This window comes from Tachyglossus aculeatus, chromosome 17, assembly GCF_015852505.1.
Source record: "Tachyglossus aculeatus isolate mTacAcu1 chromosome 17, mTacAcu1.pri, whole genome shotgun sequence".
Lineage (NCBI taxonomy): Eukaryota > Metazoa > Chordata > Mammalia > Monotremata > Tachyglossidae > Tachyglossus > Tachyglossus aculeatus.
In genome coordinates this window covers 18,564,778-18,588,095 of record NC_052082.1, presented here as the reverse complement: position 1 = coordinate 18,588,095, position 23,318 = coordinate 18,564,778, and the positions used below count along the sequence as shown (strand labels likewise).

Sequence of the window (23,318 nt, the reverse complement as noted above, 5' to 3'; positions counted from 1 at the left end):
GCTGATTCTGATGGTTCAATCACGGGGAAACGGCAGTCGAGCAATAGGATCTAAGTCCTTTGGCAATTCAGAAGGGCTTTTCTGAATAAAATGTTCCCTACGGGAAAAGGCAGTTTCTTGAGAAAATAAGGAGTTCTAGTCTGTTTCCTACCTCCACCCGGATATTTTACTGTTTATCCAGAGAAACCCCGTTTCGGGTAGATTTGAAGAAATGATTTTAGTGTTCATCTTAAGGGAGCTTTGAAGGGAAATGGATTGTCTTTGATGATCTTCGGGCTTCGTGACAGAGTCACCTGAAAAGAGAGACGTGACAACACGGTGGGAGGCAGGGAAGGGAAAAAGGGTTGGTGGTGGTGGTGGTGGTGGTGGTGTGTGTGGGGGGGGGTTCCACTTCATTATTCTCCCAGAGTTTCTCGTCTGTTATTTTGAACTATGTTTCCCTATTGGTTTTCCTTTCGTAAAATTCCTTCTCGAGAAGTAGCCCGGGTGGAGAAGATTAGGCTGCAGCGAAAAAGCCGGGGAAGAGCGGGCATTCAGAGTCGGGTGGGGAGGTTCTGGGGGTGGGGGGGAGGTTGGGGATGGGGGAGCGGGATGGGAATGGGGGTGAAGAGGAGGGCCAAGCCGAGAGACTGCAGTGATACTGCCCTTCCTGGGCTCGTAGAAGCATCTCACTGGTGACGGAGTCCGGGAGCACGTGGCTACGTCATGGCAAGCCAGTCTGTGCAATGCAAACTTCAACTCCTCCTCCTCCTCCTCCTCCTCCCTCCAATGCCTGTCATTCCCATCCGAGGCTCGGGAGAGCAGTCCGAGGAGGGGGGGAGGGGGGGAAAGGAAGGTTTTCCTCATGCACAGCGGGGCTGGAAACGGGAGGAGGAAGAAGAAAGGCAGCCGGCTCCCTCTCCGCCTCCTCCAGCATCTCCAAGGGGAAGAAGGACCGACCTTCGCATCTCTCCTGAGGGGTGGGGGGAGGGTGGGGGGTGGGGTGGGGAATTGAGAACCGCAGGATCCATCAGATTCTATAAACACCCCCCCGCGGGATCGATTGCAAGATCGACACCTCTTTTATTTTTTTGGAGGAGAGTGTAAAGCCTTGCGAGGGAGGCCTGATCCGAGAGGAGGTATTGGAGATGTGTGTATGTGTGTATGTGTGAATGTGAGGAGTGTATGTGTGTGTGAGTGTCCCCCCCTACCCTCTCTTTCTCCTAGGGGCTGTACAATGGCAGTCTTCTCTCAATAAGATGAATCCTGCTTTGGCTTCTGCAGATCCACCCATCCTCAGAGCGATCAAGTGAAGGCTATGGTTCTCCCACTGGAGCTCCTCCTTGCTCCGCCGTCCTTTCCCATCAGCTCCGGCCCACAGCTGGGATTTCTCTGCCTTCTCACTCGCCTGCCTACCGAAAAGGAATTTTTTCCCCCCCTTTTGGTAAAGCTCCAGTGGTGACCCGATCCACCGTCCATCCTGGTCGAAAAATCAACATTCATTGAGAAGTCTCAAAGAAATACACCACGTGAGGGGGGGTGGGGGGGTGGTGGGAGAAACTGGGAGAAGATCGGAATAATATCGCTTTTTCCTATGGTAAAACTGGTGCCCCTCTTCAGAAGAACTGGTCTCAAATTATTATTATGCAACCACGAAGATCGGTTCCTTCTCAGGGGGTCTAAGCTACTGGATTGCTTTTCGCCCAAATCAATGTGGTTTCTTTGGAACATATTCAGCAAAGGAACGCATATGCTGCAGTGTCTTTGTGGCAAGAGTCTTAAGAAAAACAAGAACCCAACTGGTAAGCGATTCGTGCATCGTGTTTTCTTTTCCTTCACGATAATCTGTCTGTTGCTCATGGAGAATTCTCTGCAATTCGGCTGGGAGAGAAGGAAGGGATTCAGAAAGAGGCCAGGACAGCCGGTGCAGAGAGGCATTGTATGAATAAGCACGGACAGCTTCAGAGAATCAGGGAAGAGGAAAAACGGTTGACATCCCATCAGTGGGGGAGAGGAAACTTTAAAAAAAAAAAGAACCCCTAAACCCCCAAAACGCAGAGGGTTGCTTTTCTTTGGATGTGTGGACTGTTGCGGGAATGGTTTTAGTTGCAGCGATCTGGATGGAGTTGGGGGAAGGAGGAAGAGGAGGAGGAGGGGGAGGGATGGAGGGGAGGCCGGGGAAGAGGCTGGAGGGACCGAGAGAGGGAGGGAGGCTTTGTCTCCGGCTGCTTTGCCTGCGGTTTGGACGCCTAGAGCTCGAGGCTGGGCTTCTACACTCCACTTTCCCTGGCTAAATATTCGCATCCCGGGATCTCCGCCTTTCCCAAAGTAGAATCTGCTCCTCCGCCTGCTCCCCCGTCTCTCCCTCCCTGCCCCCCACCCCAGTACGAGGTGGCAGAATATTGATTCGGTCCACGCCCCCTCCCCACCCCTCCCGTGGGGCACAGATGCCAAGGTGGGGCGGGGGCTTGGGGAGGAAGGAGGGCAGGGGAGGAGGGAGACCAGCCCAGCAGCATCTTCCCCGAAGGGGGCCTCCCCCTCTGCTGTGGCTTCTTTGTGGACGATGGCTTTGGCCTTTTTCTTTTTTTGGGGGGGGGGGCGGGGGAAACAATCCTGCCAACCTGACTCCCGTGGGAGCGAGTCTGGAGGCTGTAGGCATTAGAGAGGGGGATGCCCCTCGACGACCCTGGCTCCGACCGGGGCAACTACCAGCCGGTTACATAAGCCACCAGAAAGCTGGGGCGTCGGGCCTCCCCCTACTCCCATCTCCGGCCTGGGATTTGGGAAGATTCCCCGAGGGTCGGGGGGTTGGGGGGATCCTGTCCTACCTCCCTGTAAGCTGCGGCAGGCCTGCTGGCCTCCCCGAGGGCCTGGGGTAGTAATAATAATAATGATGATGGTGGTGGTATTTGTTAAGCACTTAGGATGTGCCAAGCACTGTTCTAGGCGGTGAAGCACTGTTCTAAGCGCTGTGGCCTCGTGGGGTGAGGTCTGGGTCTCCCTCCCCCTTAGTGGGGTTGGCCTGGGAAGCCAGGCCCTGGTGGGAGCGTTGCCCCGCAGAGGCACTGCAGTGTAGTAGATCACACACTGTCCCCGCCTTTCTGACACCCCAATACCCACAGGCTGTTGGGACCCCCCATCCCCCGGGACCGGTCCTTCCAGCGCCCCCATTTCCCTGCCTCCCGGGGCTGGGGGCCTTATAGGAAAAGGAGCTAGTGCCCTGGGGTCTCTTGGAGGGAGGTGGGAAGAAGAGGGGTTTGGGAGGAGAGGTGCACAGGATGGGGGCCGGCAGAGCATCTTTAAGGGGTGAACAGCCCCGAAGCTCAGGGAAGGAAAGCCCCAGAAAGCTGTGCTGTGCTCAGACTTCCAAGAGGAGCTCCTGAGCACCCTGCTCTGTACTGCAGTGAGCGAGTCTCCCTCTTGCCCTCTTCCCCCTCACCCTCTTCTCCCTCCCTATTCCCTTCCTCCCTTCATCCCTCTCCCCGTTTCCATCCTCCAAGCCCCCCTCTGAACCTCCCAGCCCGCCCCCAGGGACTAGTCCAGCCCCTCTCCTCCCGGGTCACCCTCCCCGCATCTTTCCCCCTCAGCAAGATTTAAGTGGGGCCACTTAGGCCCCGGGATAGAGTGAGGGTCCGAGTAGCAGGAAAAGATCAAGGATAGGGAATGGAAATGAAGGTCTCTTTCTGAGTTTACATCCCACCCACCAAGACCCCAATCACTGTTTCTCCGCCTGTCTGTTGGCATACTCGCCCTGAAATTGTTAGTCCCTGCTCATCTCTTAGGGACTGAGTAAACAATTCATTAAGCAGCAGGAAGTTAATTAGCTGTTCTTTGCCATCTTTTGCAGTCGCCTTGGTTGGAAGCGCCAACTTACCCCCCTCATCCCCATCCCAGGCTTTAATAGTTTTAAAAATCATTCCCCACCTCTTCCCAAACCCACCCCTGTCTCTTTCAAAAAAAGTCATCCCCCAACCCGCACTGGTGTTTGTATATGTGCCAAACATATGACAGATTATTTTTGGAGCAATACATTTTGACTCTTGTGAGTACCAAAGCACTCATATTTGAAGTGATGGTACACCTAAGTATGGCCAGCAACATCACGAAGAATTCAAATATGTTCGTGGAGCCGATGGGTTGAGGATAAAAGCTAGTATAAAAGTGAGACGAGATATTTTTAGTGGTATTTTAGTAAGCTTTACTGTTTGTCTTTTAAAAGCTTCCTGATAATGTTATTTTTCAAATCTTTCACTCTCTATTTGCAAGTAAAATCAAGTCTGAAGTTTGTTGCGGGTTTCTCATCCCAAGAAAGGATTTCAGCTGGGAAGTTAGCTGATCAATTAAAATGAAGAGGAATTCCCCCAAACCTTAACATTAAAAGCCCCAAAGGAACAAGTTGACATTTATTTTGCCAAAAGCCCCAAAGGAACAAGTTGACATTTATTTTGCCAACTTATTATGCCTAAAAATGGAATAATTGGGTCAACATTTAAAAACAAAAACAAAAAAACATTGGGCCAGTTGCTGAAAAACAGTGTGTGTTTTCCTGTACTTTTATCTAATACTACTTCATCTGTCAGTGCTTGCTGTGGAAAAAGTTATATTTGAATACTATAACTCTGAGTTGCCTGTCTTTTGGGAGCATTAAGTGTATTTCAGAGTTGAATATGCAAAACCTATAGGCAGTTAGTTCTTGAAGTCCACTCTGAAAGTTCTGGTTGAAGATGAGGATCATGACACTAAAAATGATGACCACTGGGTCAGTATTCTAATCCATCCAAATAATATTGATTAATTTTGATCAAATGTCTATATTTCTGAATCAACCAGAAGGCAAAACTGAAAAGCGAATGAAGCTGCAGTTTTCCCTTTTGGGAAGAGCATTCGTATTTGAATAATGATTCGCTCTTGGGGGAAATAAAACACCAAACTTGGAGGGAGTTGTTCCTATTTCCATCATAAACATTGAACATCCAATATTAAAGACTGCTGTTGTCATGGGGAAGTCATGGGAAGTCAAGACCATGAGTCTACTTTGCCATGAGAGTCGTAGTTTAATACTCGAGGATAAAATTTAAAATCATCAGCTTTCTCGTGATGACTCAAGTCCTAACCCTAACACATTGGGGCACTGCTTCCAAGTGACTATATTTCCCCATCTATGTGTGCTGCCCTGGCTTGGTTGGCTGTTCCAGCTCTCAATGGAGAGCCACTGAATTCCTAGGAAAGGGGCATCTAGGATGGAGAGATGTTTGGTTAGAATTCTTCAATTCTCTAACTCTCTAGGTGCAACATTGCTTAGAGCAGTGTGTTTTATGGCTCTAAGGAACAGACTAAGCATGACTACTAACTTGGAGGTGAATTCGAGGGCTCTGCTAAGACACTTCTGAGCCTCACTGGCCTAGTCAACACAAACCCTAATGTAGTGGAGCATCAATTCCAAATTATTGTATTTCCCTGGAGAAATTGATATTATTCTATGGAATAGTCATCCTGTGCTGGGCTATCCAATAGGAAAGGCTGACCAGATGTTGAAGGCAAGAAGCCAGGGCCTCCAAATCTAAGTGTGGGACTCTTGAGAAAAGTGACTGAGAAAAGAAACCATTATGCCAACATAAAAGATACAAAAAAAATCAGTCCTTGCTGATGAGGTCTTGGAAATTATAATCCAGGCAATTAAATGGGTCTAAAAAAAGGGAAAATAAAAGGAAATGTCACTGAACATTATTGTGTAGAAGCTTGCACTGTTTGTATCCAGGATGCCACTTTTAGTTCCAGTTTAAACTAAACACGATGCCCCCCCAGGGATGGGAGACATGAGAAAGGGTGTTTGAAGAAAAGAACTGCCGATGAGCTCATGTTTCCACTCTTTAAATAGCCGCTTCCCTTATTGAACCCCAGAAACATCGGTTCCAGAGTCCCAAACCGGTTCAGAAGGAGCCATTTTAAATGGCGAAACCATTTTGCAGCAAGTACGTCAATGCTTTAAGGTCTCCGAACCCCAAATCAGGGCTGTGAAACACCGGACTTTCAAGGGCTGCAAAAATCCTATGTGTTCAGAGGGAGGAAAAGTGGAATGAAGTCCTCCTTGAGAGTCTGCAGCTCTGGGGGAAGATGGCACATTACCCACCTTGATAGCCAGATTGTAGGGGGAAATTTGGAGATTGGGGTGAAGTTCCCTAAACCCCCTCGATGTGGGCTGCCCTGTCTCTCTGTGGAGCTGGAGAGTCACTGCAGTCCTAGGAAAAGGAATATCTACGATGGAGAGAGGTTTGGATAGAATTCTTCAATTCTTGAGCTCTCTAGGGGGAACAGTGCTCAGGGCAGCCTAAGCAGGACTGCTCGCTGGGAGAGGGAATTCAGGGCTCTGCCAAGACATTTCTGAGCCCCGCTGGTTTATGTCCACTCTGCACTTTCCCCTTCATCTCCCAGTTTTTCTGGATTGTAACCGTCCAGGTGGACAGTGACGGTAGCAGGGATTGGGGGATACCCAAGATAGAACTGTCTCAGGAACTTGCTTCACCAAAGCTTGATGTAGAAGGGAGGGGAGAGCTGCTTTTTCCCACTGTCTCACTTGTGCTTCCCACTGGACAAAAACTGGGTTCGGGATGTTGCCATGACAGCAGCCCGAGGGGGTGGGAGCTAGTGCACAGCTGTGAATGGATTTCTTCTTCAATTGAGATGAAACGTGTGACACTCAGTGCCAGATCATCTAAAGTTAGTTTTAACAATCAGGATGATTTTTGACTGAACCTACAGCTAGCTTGTTAGGCTACATTCATAAAGGAGAAAATTCTTTCAAATGAGAATGCTCTCGGGAGTGCTAAAGCCCAATCAGAGGTTCATTTCATGGCTTCCCACTGAACCTGTCCCCCTAAAACTGTGGAAATAAAGACTTGCATTTTTTTCATCTGAAGATTAAAATCCTCTTAGACGATTGAAAAATTGGGGCCCTTCATGAACTGTCTTCATAGATTTATTACCTATCGTCTCTCTGAGCAGATTTGAATGTTTCCATTTAGAAAAATCAAGATGTGCTCACACTTTGCTTACTGTACCTTCCATGCCGAGAACATTTTATACACGTTAATTTTAGTAAAGTCACAGAATAGGCCATTTTAATTTCATGGTGTGTCTGAACAAGAAAGTTTATTCTTGTGGTAGCTGGGAAAATGCTATGATCTTTGCTCCTGGGTGATATTGTTACAGTGCTGAAATAGGATCAGTTAAAAATTTTAGCTGTTTCCTACTTGGAAAAATGGTGATTTACAGGATTATGTCATAAGTTTCTTCAGTAAGAATACAGAATTCAATTATATAAGCAGTGTAGCTATTAAGTTTGCACTGAGGTATAATTTAATTAGAACAAATTTACTTTTTCTACCTCTTGCCATATTTGCTTCATTGCAAATAGTGTCAGTTAATAATTGCATCCGTCGTGAAAGCAAGCCCAAACGTTATTACGCTTTTTTGAAACCTGATGTTAACTTTGATATGTATGATACCCAATTCTACATTGTCTATTTTTATCATGTTCTAGATAACATATCTGTCATAATCAATGACTTCTCTAGAATATAGCGCAGGAAACAGTGCGGCCTGGTGGAAAAAACACAAACCCGGGAGTCAGAGGCCCTGGATTCTAATCCTGCCTCTGCCACTTGTCAATTGTGCGACCTTGGGGAAGTCACTTAACTTCTCTGTGCCTTGGTCCTCACCTGAAAAACGAGGATTAAATCCCAATCCCTCCTCTTTAGACTGTGAGCCCCATGTGGGACGGGGACTGTGGCCAAACTGATGATCTTGTATCTACTCCAGCATAAAGCACTGTGCATGGCATATAGTAAGTGCTTAAGAAGAACGATAACGATTGATTGTTATAACCCAATTTCGCTGTTTGGTAGTTGTGTGACGTTGGTTTGTGGAGCACAATTTCCATCAGCTTCCCTAAATTCTAATCTCATTCCTTTTGCAATTGCAGCATTTTCTTATGACTTGGTTTTTTGGTTTTTATTTTTTCAATTTGATGTTTCTGCAGGGACAGCAATTCAGGGTGATCTGAACATATTCTGGAAAGGTAAAGCTGGTATGCCCCCATCCCTGCATCCCCCAACTCCCCAGTTCATCTCTTTGCTTCGTAGGGAGACATTAGGAAACTATGGTCTTCCACAAGTTGTTCTATAATGGAATGCCCTGTAGATTATTACAGAGTAGCATTTTGGTGGAGGAGATAGGAAAAAGAGCACCCCTTTCTATCTCTTTCCTTCCATTAGCCAAACATGTGGCACATTCAATGTCAACTTTTTTTAAAATTTGTTTTACAGAATCCACATTTGTCTTTATGGTCTTAATGATGTATGACATATTAGGTAGTTAATGACAAGAAAATTTGCTCTTAGTATAGTACTTTTCAGCACAATTCAGCACCAAAGTCCTGACAAGCACCAGGAGGTGGCCACGAAGGTTATGTTTTTAGAAAGATTGCATCCTTGAGCATGTCCTTGGGCACTTATTGATTGATAGCTGCTCTCTGCACCCTACTAATCTCACTGTTAGCTTGCCTCTCAGAGACAGAGGGGAAATGGGATGCATTGATTCCGTTTTGACTGTGAGTAGACCCTAATCAAATCAGTTGAGATTGAAGATGGATTCTACCTCACCAGAGACCTGATCCCAGGACTTATGATCTCCCAAATAGTTAGGGACATTTTTCCTAATGATTAAACTCCATGGACATTTCTGCTCCTCCTCCTCCTTATCCTCCTCTTCTTCTCCTACTCCTCCTTGTTCTCCTTGTCCTCCTCCTCCTCCTCTTTGTTCTTCTCCCCCCTCCTTCTCCTCCTCCTCCTCCTCCTTTTCTCACCCTTCTCCTTGCCCTTGGCCTTTCCTTCTCCTCCTCTTTCTCCTTCCCGTCCCCCTCTTCTCCTCCATTCTTTTCTTTCATCTCTTTTCCTACTCCGCTTTCTCCTCCCTTTCTCTTTTTCCTTCTCTTTTTTCTGGTATTTGTTAAGCACTTGCTACATGCTAGGCCCTGTACTAACGTGCTGGGATAGATACAAGCTAATCAGGTAGGACACAGTCAATGTTCCATTTGGGACTCAGAGTCTTAATTCCCATTTTACAGACGAGGAAACTGAGGCACAGAGAAGTTATGCTACTTGCCCAAGGTCACACGGTGAACAAGTGGCAGAACCAGAATTAGAATCCAGGTCCTTCTGATGCCCAGGCCCATTCTCTACCCACCAGCCCACACTTCGCCTTCTACTTATCTTTTTTTATTCAGTTCTCCTCTTCTACCTCTCCCACCTCTCTTCATTATCACCAGCTTTGATGCAGTGCTTATTGGTTCCAAAGCACTATATTAGGGACTTGAGATCAGATCATTGGACTGGTTCCAGCACTTGAGGAGCTTGCAGTCTAATGGGAAAAGACAGTGGACACAAACTGACATTGGCTGTGTTATGCCAGCCAATGCTTCTGGGGTAGATTTGGTTACAGTGGTTCATGGCTCCAGAAGCAATCGCTCTATCCATATGGGTGAATGCAACTATTCCTACAAAGGAAGCGAGTCAGATCAGACACAACCAGCTGACTTTCACTTTTGAACATCCCGCTTTTGCTGTTGAGATGCTATTCGTATGTGGGTATGTAGTTGGAGACGACGATGAAAGACTGACAGTTTTTTTTTAATGCTGAGGCTACCTAATAATTGTCTTTTTCTGTTTGGCTACATTTGCAATTTGCAAACCTTGTTACCATTTTCAAATCTTTCCCTTGACTTCCTAGACTTCAAGGAGAATAATTGCCTTCCAGAATGCAGCCCATCACATCGGTCTGACTGATGTTTGTTGTCTCCCAACAGTCCCCGGCTGGACTCTGTGACTCCGCTTCATTGTGCCTTTATATTTGTTCTGCCCTTCCGATTTGCTTGAGCATCCATTTCAGGCCACCGTGCAACATTTGTCTGGGAATCCTGCCAACATCCTTTTTCTTCCTATGGACCAACCAGTGAGGCGTTTTTGCTGTGAACACTGCGTCAGTGTTGCTGAGTTGTGTGAGATCCAGGACCTTTTCTTGGCAATCTTGTCTTGCCATTTGTTTTTCATAGGTTCGTAGGTGATACTAGAGGAGCTGGATGGTTTTCTGTGGTAGGTCCAGATCTCCCCATAGAACTTGGTAGACCTTCAGTTTGGTTAAAAAAGTTGATGCTCACTGTGGGCAGGGAAGGTGTCTATCAAGTCAGTTATATTGTACTCTCCAAAGCACTTAGAATAGTGCTCCACCCAGTAAGTGCTCGATAAATACATTTGACTGATGGATCGGTGTTCCAGTGTCACCAAACTTTGCCAGACTTGCCCATTTTCCATTTCTTTGTTTATCTGTGCATAGTTGAATTGTGTCCATCGCCAGTTAGTGTATTTCAGTGACATTCAGCTCTGCTTTACTGATCAATCAGTGAATGCTACTTACTGAGCTCTTACTTTGTGCAGAGGTCTGTACTAAGCCCTTGAGAGAGTATGATACAACAGAGTTGGTAGATATGTTTCCTGCCCCCAAGGAACTTTATTTTTTTTAATGGTATTTTTTCAGTGCTTACTATATGTCAAGCACTGTTCTAAACTCTGGAGTAGATACAAGGTAATCAGTTTGGACACAGTTCCTGCATCATTCATTCATTCAATCATGTTTATTGAGCACTTACTGTAATAATAATGATGGCATTTATTAAGCACTTACTATGTGCAAAGCACTGTTACTGTGTGCAGAGCACTGTACTAAGCACTTGGAAAGTACAAGTTGGCAACATATAGAGATGTTCCCTACCCAACAACGGGCTCACAGTCTAGATGACTAGACGGGCTCACAGTCTAAGATGAAAATTTTTGTTTCCACTGATGGTTTTCCAGCTGCAAGCTGGTATATCAATTTTTTTCAGGTAAATTACCACCTTGTAGAACTCAAATAACTCCATGAAGGAGTTCAATGTCAGATTCATACATAGCTCCACCTCTCCACTGAAAAGTAGAGGTGGCTTTGTCCTCCTGATTATGGGCAAAGAAGAATCTTAATTGAGCTGGCAAAAATTTAGTTATTTCAACGATGCCATTTAACACATTTGGATGAAGTTTTATGAAGACTAGTTTAACTCCTTTTGGGCAGGGAATGTGTCTACCAATTTTGTTCCTTATTATATTGTGCTCTCCCAAGTACTTAGTAGAGTGCCCCGCACAAGTAAGTGCTCAATAAATACCACTGATTGATCGGTTGATCCCAAAAATGTGATGATATGGCTTTTAGAACAATACTTAATAAAGTCACTGCTGTAGTTAGAGTCATGAAGCATGGCAAAACTCCCAGATCTGCATCAATCAATGGTATGTATTGAACCCTTACTGTGGGTAGAGCACTGCTTAAGTGCCTGGGAGAGTATAATACAAGAGAGTTGCTAGACATGCTCCCTGCCCACAAGGAGCTTATTACATAAGCATAAGCAGTTCATCACCTGCTTATATATGACCAAGTCAGAAAATGACACGGGATTTCAGATGCCCCCATTCTCATCATCTTCAAAGAGAAAAGGGAGTGAGTTGACTGCCACAATTACTGTGGTAGCTCCTGCTCTCCATCGCTGGCAAGATCCTCGCCAGAGTCTTCCCGGTCCTGTTACGGAAGAACATAGTTAACCAGGCACTCCCAGAATCGCAATGCAGCGTCAGACCACAGCAGGGCCCAGCAGAAGTGATCTTGGCTGCACATCAGAAGCAGAAAACAAGGAAACAACATCAAGACTCTTACACAGTGCTTGCAGACTGTGCAAAATCACTCTACATCATCAATAAACCTGGATTTTGGCAACGGCTACAAAAGGTTTGGCTGCACTTAAAAGTCACTCAAGATCCCAAGATTACTTAGGATGATTCGACTGTTGGCATCAGCGGGGATCTCATCTGATCCTCGTCCCGTCACCTACAGAGTAAAGCAGCGCAGTATATTTGATTCAGCTTCATTCCGCTTGTCCCATGAAACCACGCTTGAGATTATAAGGTAGCCTTCTGTCAGCAGAATTCGATTTTAGCTATTCTTTGCTGTAGAGGTGATGTGCTGAGATGAATCATCCACCTGCTATTAGCCCGTGTCCAGAGGCCATTTTTTGCAAGATGGCTGATTGGGCCTAATGGTGCAAAGTGAGATAGGGAATTGAATGTCACTACAGACTTGGTGCAGACTGTTAAATCTATCCCCTGAATATCTGGGGTCAAATGCCCCCACTTGCTCATTGCAGCTCGAGCCAATAGGTTTCTAGCCAATAGCTCTTTACCAGCTGCTATATTCTGCGTTTCTAGGGCTCACAGGACAGTGGAACCAAGTCCTATGAAACCACGGACAAATTGGGGCAGAGTTGTAATGCTCCCCTGAGAGGTTCCTCTCTGCCTTGATCCTGCTCCAATCTCTTCTCTTTTCAGAACTGATTTTTCTGCTGACCTTGATCCTTCACCCGTCTTCCTGTCCCCTTTGTTCTCCCCTAAATATTCTTTGAAACCTCCATGGATTAGTAACTTTGGCACTAGGCAGGTTGAATTGCAGGGGTGGATTTGCCAGCAAAGGAGGACACTTTTATATTCTACAAGTTCCTCCGAGAGTTGACTCCTGGTGCAGGCACTTCAGGAAGTCTAGTTTTACCAAGTATGGGTAGCCTGAAAACCTTTGATCGTGAATAAAATGCCTTAAACCAAAGGTAGAATCTCAAAGAGAAGATCTTCAGGATTTGCTAGAGTTTTCTGTTTTCAACAGATTGATTCATTCATTCAATCACATTTATCGAGCGCTTACTGTGTGCAGAGCACTCTACTAAGCGCTTGGGAAGTACAAGTTTGCAACAGATGCCCCTGCATGCCCAATGCTGTATCCTGCTTGAGTTTTCAGATTAATTGTTCAAGCCCAGTGAGAAAAGAGAAGGAAGCAGGAGTTGTATTCCATTTACATATATAAGTGTACACACCTGCTGTTTAGATAGAACTGAAAGTACTTATAATCAAAATCTTTTTTCCTATAACATTTCGTTGTCTCCATAATTACAGTGGCTCATAGAATAGTGTGTTTGCCACTTCTGTGACACTTCCTCCCTTTCAAACTAGGCTAGCAATCTTCGGTCCCTGCGGGAACCTGGGGCATGCCCTTGTGGTGCAGTATTATTATTATTTTTAAAATAACAAGTGTGAAAGGGCGCAAGTGCATTCCCTGCTTGTAGGTGTACAAATGTGGCCTCATTTCCACAACCCAAACTCCCTTCTCCAGCCAGGTTCATCTTGTGCACGAGGTGTTCTGACTCTGAAGCAGAGAACAGGCCGTTTCTGGGGCTTCCTGAGGCAGTTTATTCCATAAGTCAGTGCTTTTTCCTTGCTGCCACGATTCTGTGGATGCAGATTAGCACAATACACTTAATATACTTCATTCCTTTTCCCTTCTCCTTCAAATCTGGTAGCTGTTGACCTAATAGCCATGAAAAGGTGTCCTCTTTATACTGACTCAACCATTTCCTTGCATTCCTTTCCCGGATATCCAGTGTTCCTCACTAGAAATAGAATTAGCAGAGATTAAGGTCATCTAGCTAACCAACCCAGGAAATTCAATCAATTCAGTCAATAAAAGAGGAATCAATCTTTGTGGTTGTGTATTGCCGATTTTTCTTTGTCTGTCATCACAACTATTCTCAAAACATGGGGCTTAAACACTCGGCACCATCCTAAATCTTTATCATTAACCATTATCATTAGTCTTTCAGATCATTTCAGAATATTATCATCAAAGTTAGGATTTTCCAGGGGTAAGCCCCTCCTTTAGACTGTAAACTTCCTGTGGACAGAGAAAGTGTCTACCAAATTTGTGATACTGTACTCTCCCAAGTGTTTAGTACACTAGTGGTCTGCACACAGTGAGCACTCAATAAATATGATTGATTTTTTTCGTACCATTACCCACAGAGATAATTACAGTTTGGAGTATAGATGGGAGGCTTTTTGTTGTGCAAAACACTGGGACATTTCCCCCTGGCTTACTGTGAAGTGGGCAATTAAAACTCTGGACATTTGATTTGAAATTTTCTCAGTTGCACTAGTTGAGTGGATGACATTTATGAATGACATTATGAATGTTTGGCGTGAATGTGGTCACTAAATGCAAGGCCTAGTGGAAAGAGGATGGGCCTCAGAGTCAGTGGACCTGGGTTCTAATCTTGGCTCTTCCAATTGTTTGGTGTGTGACCTTGGGCAAGTCACTTAACTTCCCTGCGCCTCTGTTTCCTCAACTGTAACCCATTCTCCCTTCTACTTAGACTGTGAGCCCTGTGAGGGACAGGGACTTTGTCTGACCTTTTCATTCATTCAATCGTATTTATTGAGCGCTTACTGTGTACAGAGCACTGTACTAAGCACTTGGGAAGTACAAGTTGGCAACATACAGAGACGGTCCCTACCCAGCAGTGGGCTCAATTAACTTGTACCTACCTCAGTGCTTAGAACAGTGCTTGACACATAGTAAGTGTTTGACAAATACCATAAAACACACTGTTGCCTGGTATAGTTTTTCCAAGTAACACGAATGACACACTCCTGCTCCACTAATCCCAATCACGCTGCCGAGCTGGTGTGCACTGTGTTGCCAATAATAATAATTGTGTATTTGTTAAATACTTAGTATGTGCTAGACACTGTACTAACTGCTGGGATAGATATAAGATAAACCATAAGATGAGGTAACTGGGGCTCACCGTGTAGGTAAGAGGGAAGAACAGGTATTGGAGTTCCATTTTACAGATGAGGAAACCGCAACACAGAGTAGTTGAGTGACTTGTCGTGACAACGGACAAGGGCAGAGCCAGGATTAGAGGCTAGGTCCCCGGACTCTCAGGCCTGTGCTTTCTCCTCTGGCTCACACTGATTCCCTGTGTAAAAAACACATTACTAAGGGGAAAATCCCATTTGAATGCACCTGAGACCTCATGCCACTGTTAATGCTCTCTGGCAATAATTCTGTGTTACGGGATAGAATTTGAACTTAAAAACAGTGCTCAGCTATCCATCATTTGACAGAGCATTTTAAATATTCCATTTTGGGAAATGGCGACTTATTTTATTGCTAATTAGCAATGACGTAGCTCCTCTTCCAAAAACCTTCTTAATCCGCATCCTTTCCTTTCGGGCCCATCTTTCTCTTGTTTTTCCCTTCCAATGCACCCTTTAAAACTGCATTGCTCTTATTGCTGAACGTCTCAGGGATGTTAGAAAAAGCTCAATGTAGCACTTCAGAAAAAGATGCTGTATTACCTCTCATTTTTTATGGTATTAAGTACTTACTAGGTACTAAGCACTGGGGTAGATACTGTACTAAGCACTGGGGTAGATACAAGCTAATCAGGTTGGACACAGTCCCAGTGCTACATGGGGCTCAAAGTTTTAATCCCCAATTTTAGATGAGGCACAGAGAAGTTAAATGACGTGCCCAAGGTCACACAGCAGACAAGTGTCGGAGCCCGGAATAGAATCCCAGTACTTCTCACTCCCAAACCCACGCTCTATCCACTAGGCCACTCTGCTTCTCTCAGGTCAGGTTTCTCCATAATTAAATCTAATTCATGCATACATTTCTTAGATGCAAGGCTTAGTCTCACGGTGTAATTTAAGTAACAGCCAGGATAACTTTCATAAGCTTGGGAGTCAGAAGGACCTGGATTCTAATCCTGACTGAGCCACTTGTCTGCTGTGTGACCTTGGGCAAGTCAATTAACTTCTCTGTGCCTCAGTCACTTCATCTGTAAAATGAGGATTAAGACGGTGAGCCATTCATTCATTCAATTGTATTTATTGAGTGCTTACTGTGTGCAAAGCACGATACTAGTTGCTTGGGAGAGTATGATACCACAATAAACAGACACATTCCCTGCCTACAAGGAACTTACAGCCCTATGTGGGACCAGGACCATTCCCAATCTGATTATCTTGTATCTTCCCCAGCAATCAGTACAGTGTCTGGCACATTGCAAGCACGTAGCAAATACCATTAAAAAAGTGTCAGTCTCTATGAGGAATGACCCCCTAATAACCTCCATTACTGGGTGATTTTTCCCACTGGTACAGACTTTCCAGTCAAACTGTACCCGCCGTTAGGACTTGGCCCGGAAAGGATAAAAATGTCTTAGGCTGTTTCTATCCCCAGTGGCAATAGTTCCTCTTGTTACTAGATCTCTGGCTCTGATGGTGTAGGGACCGTCTCTATATGTTGCAAACTTGTACTTCCCAAGTGCTTAGTACAGTGCGCTGCACACAGTAAGCGCTCAATAAATACGATTGAATGAATGAATGAATGAATGAACTTCTGTTGGAAACTGACAGCACTGGAGTAACAAAAATCTCAAATCACAATAATGTGGGGTAATCAAATCAAAGGCATAGTAGACTTCACAAGGTCAGTCTGTATCAAATCAGATTCATTCATTCATTCAATCGTATTTATTGAGCGCTTACTGTGCGCAGAGCACTGTACTAAGCGCTTGGGAAGTACAAGTTGGCAACGTAGAGAGACGGCCCCTACCCAACGAGGGGCTCGCAGTCTAGAAGGGGGAGACAGACAACAAAACAAAACATGTGGACAGGTGTCAAGTCATCAGAACAAATAGAATTAAAGCTAAATGCACATCATTAACAAAATAAATAGAGTAGTAAATATGGACAAGTAAAATAAATAGAGTAATAAATCTGTACAAACATATATACAGGTGCTGTGGGGAGGGGAAGGAGGTAGGGCGGGGGGGATGGGGAGGAGGAGAGAAAAAAGGGGGCTCAGTCTGGGAAGGCCTCTTGGAGGAGGTGAGCTCTCAGTAGGGCTTTGAAGGGAGGAAGAGAGCTAGTTTGGCGGATGTGTAGAGGGAGGGCATTCCAGGCCAGGGGGAGGACGTGGGCTGGGGGTTGATGGCAGGACAGGAGAGAACAAGGCACAGTGAGGAGGTTAGAGGAAGAAGAGCGGAGGGTGTGGGCTGGGCTGGAGAAGGAGAGAAGGGAGGTGAGTTAGGAGGGGGCGAGATGATGGAGAGCAGCAGATAAGTAGTGTAGTAACTCCAAATGGTGATTTGAAGGCACCTGTGGTTCATTATGTAAAGACTTAAAGGAAAATGTTCAGAAATAATATTTACACAGTGAGTTGGGAATATATGCTTGGCATTTCCCCATGAGGTAGTTAACCCTGGGTTTTGGCTGGAAACTATGGATGCCCCATGTAAATGCCAGAGCGGTCTGACAGAATCTTTTGCCCTGGTGCTCTTTCTAGAAAGCATGCATGATATCAGTAGTTATATAAGAAAAGAGAAAAGCCCCCCACAAAAGATTTTAATGAAGGGTCATTTTAAAGTATTCAGATTTTGAAACTGAATTTCAAAATTCACAGTATTTCAGATTTCAGATTTTGAAACTTGAGTTACAGAATAGCAATGAGGGAAAAGATTCCTGAAAATCTAGTCATGTGTGGCCTTAAAGAGGGTCAGTGATTAATTTTCATTTAAAGTTAGTACCAGCTGTTATCCAGAGTAAGATCTCCGAACTGATTGAAGTGGATGGGTTCTCCATGTGAGCTTCATCAGTCGGGCCATCTTTGGAAATTTTATTTCATGGCTATATGCATCTAAAACCTGCCACTACTCTGAATAGCTATCACTCCACACATCACGCAAATAGAAGCATCCTCTTAGATAACGTAGAAGTCAGAGTTGGAACAAAAAAATGCACGGAGAAAATCTAAACCCATCCATCTATCCAATCTACACTTACCGGTTTCAGTGTTATCTGTCACCTCAGTATCTAAGCACTTTGACAGGTGTATTAGACAGAAAAGAGAAAATAACAAAGGAGAAGAAAAAGAACATTAGAATGTATGGCACTCTAGAAATTCATGACCATACTGAAAAAAATCAATTTCCTGTTCAGTTGATTGGTAACGTGACACCCTTCTGTGTGCTGTTTCCCTTGAATGCATCTAGGGCTTGATTACAAAAATATCTGCTGCTTTATTCAAGAGCAATATTTATTAGCAGCTTTTTATTGATGGCATTAACTAATTGATCCAAAATGCAACGGTATTTTCAAGTTCATGTATATACGAAAAAGACGAAGCTGGGAGTTGGATTTGCCATGATGTTCAACATTGCCCTGATCTCTGATTTACTGGCCAGCGGGACTGCGTAGCGTCTATTCTGGGAATAATAATAGTGTTAATAGTAATGATGTGCTTTCTATGTGCCAACTGCTGTACTGTGTGCGATGAAAGAAACAAAACAAATAGATCAGACATTCATTCATTCATTCAATTATATTTATTGAGCACTTACTGTGTGCAGAGCACTGTACTAAGCACTTGGGAAGTACAAGTTGGCAACATATAGAGACAGTCCCTAATCAATCAATCAATTGTATTTATTGAGCACTTACTGTGTGCAGAGCACTGTACTAAGCACTTGGGAAGTACAAGTTGGCAACATATAGAGACGGTCCCTAATCAATCAATCATATTTATTGAGCGCTTACTGTGTGCAGAGCACTGTACTAAGCACTTGGGAAGTACATGTTGGCACCATATAGAGACAGTCCCTACCCAACAATGGGCTCACAGTCTAGAAGGGGGAGACAGATAGCAAAACAAAATATGTGGACAGGTGTCAAGTCATCAGAATAAATGGAAATAAAGCTAGATGCACATCATTAACAAAATAAATAGTCATTCATTCATTCATTCAATCGTATTTATTGATCGCTTACTGTGTGCAGAGCACTGTACTAAGCACTTGGGAAGTACAAGTTGGCAACATATAGAGACGGTCCCTACCCAACAGTGGGCTCACAGTCTAGAAATAGTCCCCGTACCACATAGACGTAGTTCCCATAACCATATGATGCTCACAAGACTAAAAGGAGAGAGAACACAGACTAAAAGGAGAGAGAACAGGTATCTTATTTCCATTTTTACAGATGAAGAAACTGAGTGATAGAGGAGCCAAAGGACTTGTCCAAGGTCACTGAACAGGCAAGTGGCAGAGCCCAGATTTAGAATCCAAGATTCCCGACTCCCAAGAGTGGGCTCTTTCTACTAGGTCACATTCCCGAGAGAGAGAGCAGAAACACATTGGTGAGGACTGTGGTATGACCCTGTTCCACAATAGGTGGGATGTTCCTCTACATATCTTTCTCAGTGGGTGACACCATCAACTGCTGTTGACACTGTAATAGCCCAGGCCTCTTCCTGGAGGTTTTGGGGAAGGTTTTGCTAATGACCTGGTGCCATTCTGGAAAGTTGCGGAAAACATCAGTGGGGAAGAGAAACCCCACTAGAATAGCCCAAATGGCAGTGTCAAGAGACACACACAAACACAGATGTGCACGCATGTGCACACACACACACACAAACATACATTCTCCTCTCTCTGTGAGGCAGCATATTCATTCATTCATTCAGTCAATCGTATTTATTGAGCGCTTACTGGGTGCAGAGCACTGTACTAAGCGCTTGGGAAGTCCAAGTTGGCAACATATAGAGACGGTCCCTACCCAACAGTGGGCTCACAGTCTAGAAGGGGGAGATGAACATCAAAACAAAACATACCAACAAAAGAAAATAAATAGAATAAATATGTAGAAATAAAATAGAGTAATAAATACGAACAAACATATATACATATATACAGGTGCTGTGGGGAGGGGAAGGAGGTAAGGTGGGGGGGATGGGGAGGGGGAGAGGAAGGATGGGGCTCAGTCTGGGAAGGCCTCCTGGAGGAGGTGAGCTCTCAGTAGGGCTTTGAAGGGAGGAAGAGAGAGCATAGTCTGTCAGTGAATTAATCAATGGTATTTATTGAGTGCTCATGGTGTGTTGAGCACTGTACTAGTTGTCTGTAAGAAAACAGCACAGTAGAGTTTGGTAGACATGTTCCCTGCCCACAACGTGTTCACAGTCTAGAAGCAGAGACAGACATTGAAATAAATTACTGATGGGGGAAAGGGAGATGATAAGACTTTGCACTGTACTGCAGGGCTGGGAGTTGAGTGAATATCAAGCTCCTAAGAGGTTAAGATTCAAGTTCCTAGGCAAGGTAGAGAGGGGAGAAAATGGAGACTGATTCAGGTGACCTGGGTTCTAGCCCAGCTCTACCTTCTATCTATGTGACCTTAGGCAAGTCACTTCACTTCTTTCATTCATTCATTCATTCAATTGTATTTATTGAGCACTTACTGTATGCAGAGCACTGTACTAAGCACTTGGGAAGTACAATAATAATAATGGCATTTATTAAGCACTTACTATGTGCAAAGCACTGTTCTGGGCTTAAGTTTCCTCATCTCTAAAATAAGGATAAAATACCTGTGCTCTCTTCCTCTTAGACTGTGAGCCCCATGTGGGTCACTATCCATGTTTGATCTGATTATTTTGTATCCAGCATTTAACGTAGTGCTTCACATATAGAAGCAGCGTGGCTCAGTGGAAAGAGCCCAGGCTTGGGAGTCGGAGGTCGTGGGTTCTAATTCCGGCTCCGCCACTTGACAGCTGTGTGATTTTGGGCAAGTCACTTCACTTCTCTGAGTCTCAGTTCCCTCATCTGTAAAATGGGGATTAAGACTGTGAGCCCCCTATGGGACAACCTAATCACCTTGTATCCTCCCCAGTGCTTAGAACAGTGCTTTGCACATAGTAAGTGCTTAACAAATGCCATTATTATTATTATATAGTACATCCTCAGTAGATACCATCATTATTGTTATTATTTTTCTCTCTTTCTGCTCTATATTTCTCTTTCTCTCTCTATGGTGCTCTATTTTCTGCCTCTTCAGCCTCACTGCCAGGACGACCCACTTCCTAACCTACTTTGGGCTCCTACCTTAGAGCGAGGAGAAGCGAGTCAGTCCGGTGACATTTCAGAGGGTGACAAGCAGGAGACACTGAGTGTGAATCAGCGTCAGAGCTGCATCATCGTCCCAGCAAACACGGGGAGGCATGAGGGAGTAGGAGAGGCCCAGCATCTCACAGCCCCTGGAAATTTGGTGGGGAGAATGTTCTTTTTGCCTCCCTCCTGTCCCTGTGCCTGGAGATGAGGCTGTTTGAAGCAATACAACTGAGGGGTTATAATAATAGTAATAAAGATAGCATTTATTAAGCACTTACTATGTGCTGCTCTAAGCACTGGGGAGGTTACAAGGTGATCAAGTTGTCCCACGGGGGGGCTCACAGTCTTCATCCCCATTTTACAGATGAGGCCCAGAGAAGTGAAGTGACTTGGCCGAAGTAACACAGCTGGCAATTGGCGGAGCTGGGATTTGACCTCTGACTCCAAAGCCCGGGCTCTTTCCACTGAGCCCCGCTGCTTCACGCGTTCTCTGCTGTGATGCCTTCCACACTAAGGCCTGGGATGGGAGATGGGGTGGCGACCGTTTTCCGTCAGCCTGGGCCGAGCCACGTGTTTTCGCTGGGCTCCATCTCTCAGAACTCATCTGAGCTGCCACCAATCATAACCCACCAAGGGCAGCAACCCCCACATGTTACCCCCAAAGCAGACCCTCCATCTCCAACAACCCCTGCCGTTCACCAGCACAAGTAATAGTAATAATAATTGTGGTATTTGTTAAGTGCTTAGTTTGTGCCAGGCACCGTACTGAGCACTGGGGTGGATACAAGCAAATTGGGTTGGACCCCGTCCCTGTTCCATATGGGGCTCACAGTCTCAATCACCATTTTACAGATGATGGAACTGAGGCACAGAGAAGTGAAGTGGCTTGCCCGAAGTCACACAGCGGACAAGTGGTGGAGCCGGAATTAGAACCCATGACTTCTGACTCTCAGGCCATGCTCTGGCCACACCACTTTGGGGGTTTCTCATGCCATGCTCTGGACAATATGTCACACCACTTTGGGGGGTTCTTAGTCCTTCTGTCCAGTTTCCTTCAATTAAACGTTTAAACCAAGGCATTTCTTAGGTTTTTGATCCTACTTGTAAAACTTCTCTTACTTGTTTTGAGATCCTTGGGAGAAGATGCTTATTAGTGTAAACTGTTACCCTAGGCAGCCAACACCTCTGACGTTCATGTATCTGTTGTTTCTTGTTACTTCATGCTTTATTTGATAAAATCTGATGTCTGATAAATACAGTGCTTGGCCATTTCTTTTTTATTTTTTAAGACTTCATGTCTTCACAGTGCAGTGAACACGTAGTTTTGTAACAGCTGTGAAATAAATTGTGGCTGAGAAGAAGGAACAGTACCTTTGGGGTTTCTCCGCATCACTCTTGTTTTCCAAAATCAGCTTCTCTAAGTAAATACCGATACAGGACAATACTGAGACTAAAGATTCATGGGGAAATATGAGATAATTTCTTTTCTAAAAATATGAGAAATTCCAGCGCTTAGTACAGTGCTCTGCACACAGTAAGCGCTCAATAAATACGATTGAATGAATAAAAACTTGTGGCAGCGATTGTAGTGTGTTGTATCTATATGCCTCAATTGGATTATGAGTTATAGACCTCATTTCGAATTGAAATGTACCCATTCAGTCTTTTACCATCCTTAATGCTGTTTTATAGAGGAGTCATTTATAAATGTCACAGCATTTCCCACAGTGCAATTTCTTTGTTAGGCACTGGCTTACACGATTCCACAGTGGTATGAGAGTTGGGTTTGCTACCCTTTAAGTAAACCTCGTGCCTCTAATCATCTTTCAACTTACATATACGTAATTATAGTGATTAGGAGGTTGGGGTTGATACACTTGAATGGGTGTGGGGGAATGTCAAGTGGACCATGGCTCTCCAGTTACCTTAGATTTAGGGATTTGGGCTGACAGTTCCTCCATGGGTTCATTTTCAAAGTGCAGACAATTTAGGAATCCCTTAGCAGAAAGAATGGGCTCCTTTCCCTTACTTTAACTGCTGGCTTTAAGACCAGTTTGGCACTCAATCATCTTACCCCCTCCTATGATTTCCTACTCCAATGCAGCATGTTTATTTTTTCCTCTAACACCAACTTTCTCACTGTATCTTGATCTCATCTGTTTCACCACTGAAATCTTGCCCAAGAAGCAGCGTGGCTCAGTGGAAAGAGCACGGGTTTTGGAGTCAGAGGTCATGGGTTCAAATCCCGGCTCTGCCAATTGTCAGCTGTGTGACTTTGGGCAAGTCACTTAACTTCTCTGTGCCTCAGAGACCTCATCTGTAAAATGGGGATTAAGACTGTGAGCCCCCCGTGGGACAACCTGATCACCTTGTAACCTCCCCAGCACTTAGAACAGTGCTTTGCACATAGTAAGTGCTTAATAAA

General features: G+C 44.9%; 1 protein-coding gene across 1 annotated transcript in view; it reads left to right on the top strand.

Moving 5' to 3' along the window:
* The first annotated feature begins 1,019 nt into the window (after positions 1-1,019).
* FGF14 (fibroblast growth factor 14) overlaps positions 1,020-23,318 on the top strand; it is a 460,968-nt gene continuing 438,669 nt past the window's right edge. The window contains exons 1-2 of the mRNA XM_038759851.1: positions 1,020-1,118; positions 1,264-1,781. Coding sequence (XP_038615779.1) covers positions 1,574-1,781 — 208 coding nt within the window. The 5' untranslated portion in view covers positions 1,020-1,118; positions 1,264-1,573. The remainder of the gene's footprint in view (positions 1,119-1,263; positions 1,782-23,318) is intronic.